Genomic DNA, 12,406 nt, shown 5'->3' with positions numbered 1-12,406 from the left:
ATACACGAAACTGATAATTAATTTTAAAAATATTCATAAAATACAGTTTCTAATTCAGTGAGTGAAAAGGACCTGCTAAGTTTATGTGAAAGAGATTACTGAAAAATTTAAATCTGTGGTGAAATAGTGTTGAGACTCTAAAATGTTTTTTCTTAAGGAGAATGTATGTATGTGGATGGTGTGTTAGAACACTAGACTATAACTTAACTACAGATAAACAAAAGTTTATATATATTTTTCACCCAAAATTTGGCACATCTTAAGATATCACTATTCATTTGTTTTTAGTAAAAAAGTATTTAAAATCATGAGATCTTCTCCTAAAAAACATGGGTAATACATTTTATTACAGTGATAAACTAGCAGGGTAAATATGATCTCATAGTAGTATTGAGACTTAGTTGGATGAGACTTGAGATCTGACTAAAAAGTGGAGCGTGTCCTAGGCCAAAGAAATGACAGGTTAGAAAAGGTAGTCAAGTAGGCAGAAGATACAGTTGATTCTGTCTATAACAACTATGTTGAAGCTAATGAACCTGATATGGAAGCAAGTTGAAGTGTATGTGGTGAGGATAAGGGCAAAATATAGAAACAATATTTCTGAGAGTTTTGGGGAGACCACCAACCAGATATGTGTCCGTAATAAATCAGAAAATGAGCACAGGGAAAGACTGTAGTCATGGGAACAGATACCAAAAATTATATGTGAAGTTTTATTTGATTAAAAGTACAGTATTTGAGAAGTTCTTAACTTGAATGCTGACATTTCAGCACTACCTGGAAGAAGTGCCATTCTAGACCAAATCAGTAACAGAAAGGAATTGTCTGTCATCATAGAAGTAGCAAGGATATAAGCAGAAATCAACCTTCTTATTCTTAAATATCAGATGGGCAGAAAGGAGAAACCCCGGTATAATCAGGTATTCCTTTAAAAATGTGAAAATGAGATTCCATAGGGGAATCTATATGGGATTCTATAAGGGACTTGAGATTATATAACAGAAGATAAGATGGGTCAAGAGTACTTGAAAACCTCCAAAAGCACAAGTTTTACATTTTAACTGAATTTTTAACTTTCTAACAATTTTTTTTTACTTTTAAATGACCATAAAAAGAAAGAGAAAAGAGAGACATGTCAGAAGTTACACAGGTGACTCTGAAAAAAATATCCCAGATCTAGAGAAAACTTACATGAAGGATGGAATGAAGAGTATACAACTAAAGATGAATAAAGAAGCGTGAAGCATCCAAGAATAGTCCCAATATGGCTAAAGTTCAAAATGAGCTCAGCCTTGCAGGACAGAAAATGTAAAGAAAAATCAGGAAAGGGTTTTTGGCAGTGCTAGAATAAAGACCACCAAGCAATGGATGTAGTATTGCTGACAAAATACTAGATAATGGAGGACAAGGAAAATGAACACTTCCTTAACTCTCGTTTTGTTTCAGTCTTCTCTATCAAGGATGATTACAGGAATGAAGAAGGCAGACCAAATACTAGTAAGTGGGATTGGTATCCCAGAAGTATGCAGAGACCCTACAATGTTTCTGTGTTCTGTCTGAATTCCCATCTTCTCAGCTAGGTGAATTACATCACAGGAAGTTGAGAGCACTTGGGAGAAGGCTGAAAGCGGTATGATTTAAAGATTTTAGAAACGAGGAGTGCTGTAAACTAGATAGCTAAATGCTATATTACTTTTAAAAGGGAAAGAAAGACTTTGCCAACAACAGATTGGGGGCAGCATAGTATTATGGAAACAACAAGGATTTGGGAATCAAATAGCTTTACCCATAGCTTTGCCATTTATTAACTTTGTGATCCTGAGCAATGAACTTACTTCTCTCTGGGCTTTAGTTTCCTCTGCTATAAGACGGAGGATAAAAAAGACCTGCCTTATAGGGTAACTGGGAGAAAATGAGGTAAAATATACCAAGCACTTAGCATATTAAATGCAAATAGTAAATGTTCAATAAATTAATTCTTCTTCCTCTAGTGAATGTGACACAGATCCCAGCTGACATTCTAGAATAAGTCACAAATGCTTGTAATCTCCTGGAAGACTCAATGTGGCTTCACTGAGAACAAGCAACATGAAACTCACATCTTTCTTATGTAGGTTAACTATATATCTGGGTAGGCAAAAATTACGTGTGTCTGGATTATGAAGTTGGGTGACACAACCTTTCTGGTTCCTGCACTCCCCACTCCCATGCTCCACCCAAGTCCATTTGTATCTCTGGATTTAGGTGGGCAATAAAAATCCTTGTGGGCAAAAAACTCACTTGGCATTCATAAAATAGGAGATTCTAACTTATTTAGTGAGCTTGAATGGGGGGTTGCAGGTGAGGGGGAGTGGTACACGATAAAGGAACTGAAACCAAATTACAAGAAACGGCAGTGCGGTTTCTGAGAAATAATTCATCTTACTGGAAGAAACAGAATAAGCCAGACTTACCTACAGAGACTGGATTGTGTGAGGGAAAATCAAGGTCTGGGTGAAGCATGGTGATTATCACTTGAACTTGTTTTGATTCAAACCTGACAGTATGTGAAAGCACTGGGAGGAAAAAGCTTAGGTAAAAGTAGCAGAGCCGTTCTGCTCAGGTTAGGTGCCAGGTAAATTAAGAATGAGATATAGCAAGATACACAGAAAGTGAGATAAGTGGTGGTCATCATGTTTTGTCTGTGTAACCCCTAAATGAATTCTGAAAAACAATGTATCCCCTCATATATTTTTAGACTGACACCTAGAATTTTTCATCATAAATAGCTGCAAAGAATGTATTGATAATTCCTTGCATATTGCACATGATATTTTAAAATAAAATTAAAATAGCTCTTAAATCTATTCAGTAGAATCTAAATAATACAGCAATTCAATACCCATTATCATTATTTTAAAAAATAAATGGTCAAAATGCTTCTTTAACAATTGAAAATTTTATAGTGTTCCCTTTTGCTCCTTGAGCTCCTATTCCGTTGCCACATTTTCCACAATAATTATGTCCTAATGTTCACCGAGAGGGGGAAGGGTAAGCCGGGCCGAAGTGAGAGAGTGGCATGGACATATATACACTACCAAATGTAAAATAGATAGCTAGTGGGAAGCAGCTGCATAGCACAGGGAGATCAGCTCGGTGCTTTGTGACCACCTAGAGGGGTGGGATAGGGAGGGTGGGAGGGAGACGCAAGAGGGAGGAGATACGGGGATATATGTATATGTATAGCTGATTCACTTTGTTATAAAGCAGAAACTAACACAATATTGTAAAGCAATTATACTCCAATAAAGATGTTAAAAAAAATTGTCCTAATGTAATATATATTTTGATAAATAATTCTCCACATGAAAAATAAACATATATAATCTATTTTATTTCCTGTGATAGTATGTCCTTAAGTCTTAAAAAATTATTTTGGTTTGATTTATTATCACAATTATTATTAGTATAAAATTAATCAAAAATGTATATATATTATAATCTTTATTAAAATACTAATATAAAAAGAAAATTTTATTGGAGAGGTATGAGATGAATGATACTTTTAAAAAAACTACTTCATAAGTTCATGGATAATTACTTATTGCTAGAATGAGAAAGTTCGGCATTAACTTTAATCCTATTTTTATCTTTTCCTTTTTTGGGGTCAGTACTAAGATTCTTTGTTCACATAGACAAAAAGATGATAACGGAAGGAACTAGTTATACCATTGTCCCATAATTCTTTAAGAGACCTTCCAATCGTATGCTAAAACTCCTATAATGATCCTATTAGGAAAAATTATTTTACATGATCTAGCAAATTGGTTGAAAGCAAAAAATGAAAAACTACCAGATACGCAAATATATCTGCTATCCCCAAGTTCCCCACACTGATACTTAGATTTCGAATTATAACACTGTTTGGAAACTTGAGTATTTACATTCCAGGCCACTAATCTGGAAACTGTGACAAGGCTGATTGTGAAAAGGAAGGAAGGAAAAGAGAAATTGCTTAAGAAGCTCTGGTCTCAGGCAGATCAATATTAAGCAATAGGACCTGTGGAAGTTCACGATAGGTAAACCGATCCCCTTAAAACTATCCATGTGCCTATGTGATCCTTGTGTAATGTAGTCTGTGTGCACCCAGGTATATGCGTAACCCAGTTTAAAGTCTGCTTGGTTACATCATCAATATGGTAAAAGCTAACACTTACTAAGTCCTTACTATGTGCCAGCTGTGCTAAACTCTTTGCATATATGCTACCTCTCATTTGACCCTTACACGAACTCCTTTGCCGATGAGAAAACAACTTAAGAGAGTAAAGCTCCCTGCTCAAAGTTCCACAGCTAGCAAGAGGCAGCATGTCCATCTGAACACAGATTGTCAAGCTTAACAACTAAATTACATTGATAAATTCATTTGGGACACATCTAGTTGAGGGGGCCAGCAAGACACTGGTTACTACTGTCGAGCTCATTGCTTTAACCACAGAGAGGTCTTTCTTCAACATTTTAAACTGATTAAACAGTGTACTGTAGTGTGGTTGATAAATACGCAAATAGCATAAAATTGGAAGAGACAAACAAATCAGCATCCTCCAAATCCTGACAAATTAGAGCAAAGGATTAATTTTAATACAATGAAATTTAACTTAGACAAGTATGTGACAATTGTGTAACAAAACTCATTCCATTCCCACCTACTTGTTTGTGTCAAGAAACCAAGAGCACCAATAAAGAACGGAAGAGATAAGGATGAGCAGTAGCGTGAGTGAAAGACATGGGGATTTCAGCTGACAGAAAACTCCATATATTTCAAGAATATGGTATGACAATCAAACCTCTAACATGAGATTTGGCTGCATTTAGGAAAAGGGAAAGGAGTTACTAATTCTTGTTTTTTTTTTTCTTCTTTTTTTCTGGCCAGACCAGTCAATTCTGCATCTTACATTGAGAAACTGAAGAGTGAGTAACTCTAAAGCTGATGATTATAAGGAGCAGTTGAAGTCATTTTGAACTATTATTTTCATTGGGCAAAGACTATAGGGTATGGGGAGTAAAGTGGTACAAAAAAAAATTTCTTCACATAGTAAAGGGCTACCATATTAAATAGGGATTCAATTTGTTCTCTCTGGTCCAAGAAGTACAAAGGAAGAGAGACTTGCAGTCATTCGGAGGAAAAGCTTTCTAAGGATAAGGTCAGGTCATTACTACAGATGAAATAGGTGGGCTTGGGAGGTAATGAGCCCGTCACTAGAGGTGTAGCAAACAGAAAATAGATGGGATGCAATATGTGCGAGCGTGTATGTATGTGTGTGTGTGTGTTTGTGTGTGCGCACGTGCGTGCATGTGTGGTTTCTATCAATCCTGAGAATTTCTCATTAATTGGAATAATTTTCTAAAATAGCTGAGGCTTAAATTTGTTAACAAACAGCTCTCTCTGGAGCTGTTTTCAAAAACATTGGAAGGATCCCCTGGGGCAAAATTACTATACAGGATTTTGAAGAGATTAGGTTTATAACCCAAAGCCATCAATATGTTCATAAACTATTACTGATCCTCTGATTCCTTTGCTGTGCTGTTAAAGTAACTCCACTGAGATCTCCTTACAAGGACTTAAGGTCTCTAAGTTGTCTCAGAGAGATATAAAGGTTATTTACCTGTCACCTTAAAGTCTTTCCAGTCAATTTTATAATCCAGAAATAAGTGTGACAGTATCATTTTTTACAGGCTTGACAATTTAAAAAAAAGATGATTTAAAACTTTTTTTAAAGTAAAATAATCTGTAATTTCAACTGGCACAATCATATGACCTGAAGCAAGAGCTAAGCTTCCTCCAATATATTTGCTTCCAGAACACACAGCAATGTGCAGACCAGGCACACTTCTCCTTGGGGAATCAACGCTTTTCCTGTGGCCCCTCCCTTCTTTATTTCATAGGCCTCAAATTAGGTCTTACCTTGCACTGAAAATCAGATCCTTCATATTTCATACACCCTGAAGCCAACGTGGTTTCTCCCTGGTCATCTTCTTCTATGATGGCAAAGCAATGCCCATTAGTTCTAAAAGAAAAAAAGCCAAAAAACCAAAAACCAACTTCACATTGGATAGTACTAATTAAATCTCCGTATGAATGTGACCAGTTACTGATGGCTTTTAGTTCTGAATTAGAATTACATTCACATTTGACTTACTGTCAAAAACGTATGCGTTTTAAGGCAAATGAAAATTGTCACATCTGAACTAAAACCTAAAGGTCTAATAAAAATCCTGTGTCAGGTAGAAAAGGATTTTCTATTAAACAAGTCCCACCAAATATGAAATACTATGTAACTTCTCTTTGCTAATCATAGTCATGTGATCACAGAAAGATGATTTATACAACTTTATAAAGTAAATAATCTTAACGTTTAAAAATATACTTAAAAATAACTTTGTCTCTTTTCATCCATAAGATTTTCAGTATTCCCATACTGTACACAATAATAAATAAAAACAAACTTTCCTGTGAAACATAAAAATAGATTCAATGACAAAGAAAAGTATATTTGGGAAGACCAGACTAACTAAGATACTGAGAGGCACTTTTTATTTAACATGATAGGAAAAAAGGGAGAACTTTTGAATAGCTGAATTTTCAAGAAATTTATATAAATGTATTTGTATTTAATAAAATGTTATCGGGACTTCCCTGGTGGCGCAGAGGTTAAGAATCCGCCTGCCAATGCAGGGGACATGGCTTCGAACCCTGGTCCGGGAAGATCCCACATGCCGCGGAGCAACTAAGCCCACGTGCCACGACCACTGAGCCTGTGCTCTAGAGCCCACGAGCCACAACTACTGAAGCCCCCACGCCACAACAAGTGAAACCAACGCAATGAGAAACCTGCGCACCACAACAAAGAGTAGCCCCCGCTCGCCACAACTGGAGAAAGCCCGCGTGCAGCAACGAAGACCCAATGCGACCAAAAATAAATAAATAAAAATAAAATAAATAAAAAATTGGAAAACCCCAGAGGGGAGTATCTTTAAAAAAAAAAGTTAGCCTTTTAGTACTAGTATGCCAAAATTTTCTCCTAATATATTCATTAGGCTTTCATGGGTAGGAAGAAACATCTAAAAGATTTTTTTGTGTCCCTCCTTACTGTTCATATCAGTAAGTATACTGCTTACAGTTAAAAGAATATTGAAGAATTATTCATTTTCTGAAATGAGAAAATGTTAAGTGTGAGGTGAAATTCTGTTAAAATTGATGATTCCCAGTTTTATTCTAGGTTACTAAGCCTCTAACAAATAGCCCACACAGATCAAGCAAGAACTACAGACAAGAAGTCTGGAAAGAAGTCTCTTGGTGACATAGGGAACACTCCCCTAACAACAGATCACCCAGAGTCTGTAACAGTAAAGTCAACCACCACCAGCACAAACAACAAATCTAAGACATGGTGAACCATCATATAATTTCAGTGTTTTATATGTATACTTTTTGGCTTTATATCTGGTCACATTCAAAGAGCATAAAATTATTAGGAAAGTACAAAACAAATCAATAATTATTGATTATTACACCTTTATAACAGGGAGACAACTGACTGATGAGATTGAGTCGTTCAGGGAATTTTTTTGGCTAGTAAGTCAATTCTTCAATGTCCCCCAAGAATACGGAATAGAATTACATGATCATATATAAATATTAATTAGTTAACATGAAATTAAGTAGAAAAATTAAAGTGGTTATATAAATCAGATTTGGATTTGGGAGTTCACTTATAAGAAAATAACACAAAATTAATTAAATATCACAATATCATTCTTATAGACCTGCAAAATATTTCAACCAATTTATTTATTTATTTAATAGGAAGGTTTTGTGTTTTTTAAAAATAACTTTATTTATTTATTTATTTATTTATTTATTTATGGCTGCATTGGGTCTTCGCTGCTGTGTGCAGCCTTTCTCTAGTTGTGGCGAGCGGGGGCTACTCTTCGTAGCAGTGTGCGGGCTTCTCATTACAGTGGCTTCTCTTGTTGTGGAGCATGGGCCCTAGGCACGCAGGCTTCAGTAGTTGTGGCACGTGGGCTCAGTAGTTGTGGCTCGGGGGCTCTAGAGCACAGGCTCAGTAGTTGTGGCGCACGGGCTTAGTTGCTCCGTGGCATGTGGGATCTTCCCAGACCAGGGCTCGAACCTGTGTCCCCTGCATTGGCAGGCGGATTCTCAACCACTGCACCACCAGGGAAGCCCCTATTTCAGCCAATTTAGAATTACAAGGTTTTAGGTGAATTTTCAAGGTTTCTTTTTGGTAATCTCTAAGTTTTCTACAATGAATATCAATCACTTTATGATAAAAAGATCACTAAATAAACCCAAAATGCTAGGCAAATACCAGATTCCTTTTAACTCTTTAAAACCTATATTACAATGTTACTCTAAGGAAATAACCATCAATCACTTAATAGTAATAAATGTTCCTATATAAAAAACAAGAAGCTTTTGGCTCTTTGGAAAAACCATATAAAGTTAAAGAAAAAAAATTCAAAGTAAACAATTCTTAAAATAGTACTAAGTGCAACCCTATTCTCGTAACTTTAAGAAGGACTGCATAAAATACTTACATGCATGTGTTATTAATAGCATCATCTGGGCAGTGTCCTGAGCAATAGCACTTTAAAAAAGGCAAGGTATCCTCTGGTGCTAAGGTTACTCCATTTTCTGACTTTTTCTGGTCGGAGTCTGATTTCATCCCAGTACCATGGAGCATACTGTCTAGATTCTGCCCTGTATTCAAACATGAAGTTGTAAATAAACCATTCTGAAAAGCTAATTCTTTTATTCCAATTTTCAGTGAGAAGTTTCTAAGCTTTCTTATCGTATTAATTGTAGCTGATGTGTGTTTTAATTAAAAATAAATTTCATTCATATGATTAACATTTATTAACAGCCTAAAATGCACAGAAAAACTATCCCAGGTATTGTGGGATACATGGAGATGATTATGTCACAATTTCTGCACTAGTGAAAGACAAACAAGAGTGACACAAGGTAGAATATGGTCATAACTTGTAAGAAAGGTACAAAATGGAAAGCAGTTTCAGAGAAGAGCGAGATTATTTCCAATCATTAAAAAATATGTATAGCTGATTCACTTTGTTATACAGCAGAAATAACACACCACTGTAAAGCAGTTATACTCCAATAAAGAGGTTTAAAAAAAAAAAGACAAATTACAGTTCTTTTTTTAGACTCTCTGGTTTAAAACTTGTGACTAGTTTAAAAAAAGTAAAGTCCTTTATTTGTACCTCTATGTGGAAGTGAAGTTACTAAGCATCTTGCTCTGGATTTTAATTGCTTAAGTAAGGGAATTGTGAGAGCATGGGGACTAATCACATTATCTGGTGCCTTTTATCTCAAGGTCATTGGTTCAAATCCAGACTATGCTGCCAGAAAATGAAGGTTACTGTAGGGCAGTAGTTAGCACATGGAAACAGAACTGTGTTCTTGCATTAGTCTCGTAGCCTCAAATGACAGATACTGTCATATATTTGGTACTGATTCTTTCAGGCTGAAAGCAGAACAGAACTAAAACAACGTTTTAGTAATTCCTTTCTCCCTCTGAATCAGCTGAAATCAGCTAGGCTACTCCTTGTAGAGTTGATCTTCATGGAATGAAACGTAGAGCTAAAACAGGTATAAAATATTAAGAGAACTGTGTATGTATTTCATTATAGATGCTAAATAAGTGGTTCAAGGCATAATGTGAACTTGACTTAAAATTTAGCCGTACTGGTGAGATGAACTTGAAAAAAGAAAAAGTAACACATACACACACATTGATAACAGGAAAAGAATGTGCTGCTAAATAAATTTTAGTGATTCCATGCCATAAATTTCAATAATGTTCACTTAATCCTCTAAATTGCTACAAAACGTAGACTTCATTTATGTTAAGAGCATCAACAAAAAAAAAAGGGGTGGGGAAGAGTTTCAGGAAGGGAAGAAATCCGCTGGGTAGAAATGAGGAAATCTAGATTCTGGTCTACTATGTTCCTCCACCGTTTATCTAGCTGGATGATCATGGACAAGCCATGTCACTTCAAGCCTCATTTACTCAATAAGACCATAGAACTAAAGCATAGCTGAGGTCTCTTAACCAGTTTTAAAACCCTATTACAACAACAGAGGAAGCATCAATTTAACTATGGAGACCAAATGGCAAATAATATATGCATGCAATTAGTTTTTCAAAAATCTAATGAGACATAGAAAAAGCAGTATAGTGTGGCAGAAATAACACTGAAATAACAGTGAGAAGTCAAGGGTTCAAGTCTTGAATATCTCCATTGATAAGTTAGTCTCTGAACCTCAGGTCTCTATCTATAAAAGATGATGATAATAATTTCTGCCCAATTCAAGAGATTATATATAGATCAAATGAACGTACAATAAAAGGCTTAAATATAAAAGTGTATAAATGAAGATATTACTAATAACAAAGATCATACTAAAAGATCACCAATACCTGGAAAATTCAAAGTTACAGATGGTTAATACACATAACTTCCTAGAACACTGTTTGAATTTAAGAGATAGAAATATTTTAATTACAATAATTTGCATCTGAGGTTTATATTATCTCAAGTATTAATTAACAAAACACTGATTAGAGGCCAACTATGTGCAGGCAAGTTACTGAATGTTGGAAACTGATGTGGTCCTTGAGAAACTTGGAAGGAGACAAAGGTGTATGTGTGTGGAGGGGATAAGCACATAAATAAACACAATTCAAAGAGTGATATAATACAAAGGTGCTATGTAAACAAACGAAGGAGCCAATAACACAAACTCATCCTAGGGTGTCAAAAGCAAAGAAACCTGAGCTATACCTTAAAGTTGTAAAATTTCACTAAGTAGAGGCATGGATACAAAGAAAAATAGCTAGCAACAGCCTCTCTGTACTCTCTCCCTAGATGACAGCACTTATTCCCATGGTTTAAATAAATCTCTTTGTTGCCGGTTCCTAGATTTATCCCTTCAGCCTTGACTTGCTTAAGTAACTCAAAACTAACTCGTCTAAAATGGAATGCTTGACTTTTCTCCTCAAACCTGGTCCTCCCCAGGTCTTTGGCTCACCCTCCAAGATATATCTCACTTTTTCTCATTTTGGTGTAGTTCCTGCTATTACCCGGGCCCATCATATCATGTCACTTCCAAGATAAGACACTGATCTCCCTACTTCTGTTTTTGCCCCCTCCAACCCATTTCCCACATAGCAGCCAGAGTTACCTTATAAACCTAAATCTGATCCTGTCATTCCCTGCTTAAAACCAATTAATGGCTTCATATACACTCAGAATAAAATCCAACCTCCTTCACCATGCCTACTGAAGCACCGCAGGATTTGGACCCTGTGGACCTCTCTCTCCATCATGCCCAAACATACAGCCCTGTGTCAGTTCCTAGAACACGCCAATCTCTTTCTACACACAAGTCCTGTGTTTACAAAGCATAAAATTATGAGTCCTGGTGTGGGCTGGAGCTATAGGTTATATATATAAAACACCGCTCTAGCAATCCATAGTAATCTCTAAGAAATAACTTTTTTTTTGGCTGCTCTTCGCGGCATGTGGAACTTTTTTTTTGGCTGCTCTTCGCGGCATGTGGAACTTCCCGACCAAAGATTGAACCCGTGCCCCCTGCAGTGGAAGCAGGGAGTCTTAACCACTGGACCACCGGGCAAGTCCAAAATACCATTTTTTCTACATTGGTTTTAGTTCTTTTCCTTAAGAGCAAATATTTTTACCTTATTATTTGAAGGGAACTATCAAACTAATCTTCTTTGAAAGGAAATGCAACAAATTTCGCTTATATTTCAGAGAAATATAATGCTTACTAAGACTTTTCACTTATGCCTGATAACTAATTACCAATTTATTTCATCTAACAAAAGTTTATTGGGACTTCCCAGGCGGTCAGGTGGTTAAGACTCTGCGCTTCCACTGCAGGGGGCACAGATTCGATCCTTGGTTGGGGAACTAGGATCCCACATGCTGTGCAGTGTGGGGGGAAAAAAAAAAAAAGTTTATTATATAACAACTTAGGATGGGGAATGAGAATTTTGTATCATATTGCCTCTGTGTGATCTATATAGATAAAAAAAATTTTAATACTAAATACTGATTACCTGGGAGTAAGGTAGCAAATACAAATGTTACTATTAATTTAACTCATCTTCAAAACTATGACAGCTTTGGTTGATACTGATCAACAAGGCATCTAACAACAGACGTTAAAATAAAGATGTTTTATTAAATTATGTGGTGTTTCACACAAAAAAGTAGCTTTTGCGAGAGTGCTTTTATATTCTCAGCATGGATACTAAATAAGGGTACTAAACCTAAGACAAAATACAAACAAGCTACAGATTTC

General features: G+C 35.9%; 1 protein-coding gene across 3 annotated transcripts in view; it reads right to left on the bottom strand.

The window, feature by feature from the left end:
* Positions 1 to 12,406, bottom strand: part of BMPR1A (bone morphogenetic protein receptor type 1A) — a 137,820-nt gene that overhangs the window by 17,254 nt on the left and 108,160 nt on the right. For all 3 annotated transcript variants that reach the window (XM_068548013.1, XM_068548011.1, XM_068548014.1), the window contains 2 exons: positions 8,596 to 8,758; positions 5,942 to 6,044 (listed from right to left, as the gene is read on the bottom strand). In XM_068548013.1, coding sequence (XP_068404114.1) covers positions 5,942 to 6,044; positions 8,596 to 8,758 — 266 coding nt within the window. The remainder of the gene's footprint in view (positions 1 to 5,941; positions 6,045 to 8,595; positions 8,759 to 12,406) is intronic.

Source organism: Eschrichtius robustus, chromosome 7, assembly GCF_028021215.1.
Source record: "Eschrichtius robustus isolate mEscRob2 chromosome 7, mEscRob2.pri, whole genome shotgun sequence".
Taxonomy (NCBI): Eukaryota; Metazoa; Chordata; class Mammalia; order Artiodactyla; family Eschrichtiidae; genus Eschrichtius; species Eschrichtius robustus.
This window is presented reverse-complemented; position numbering and strand designations above follow the sequence as displayed.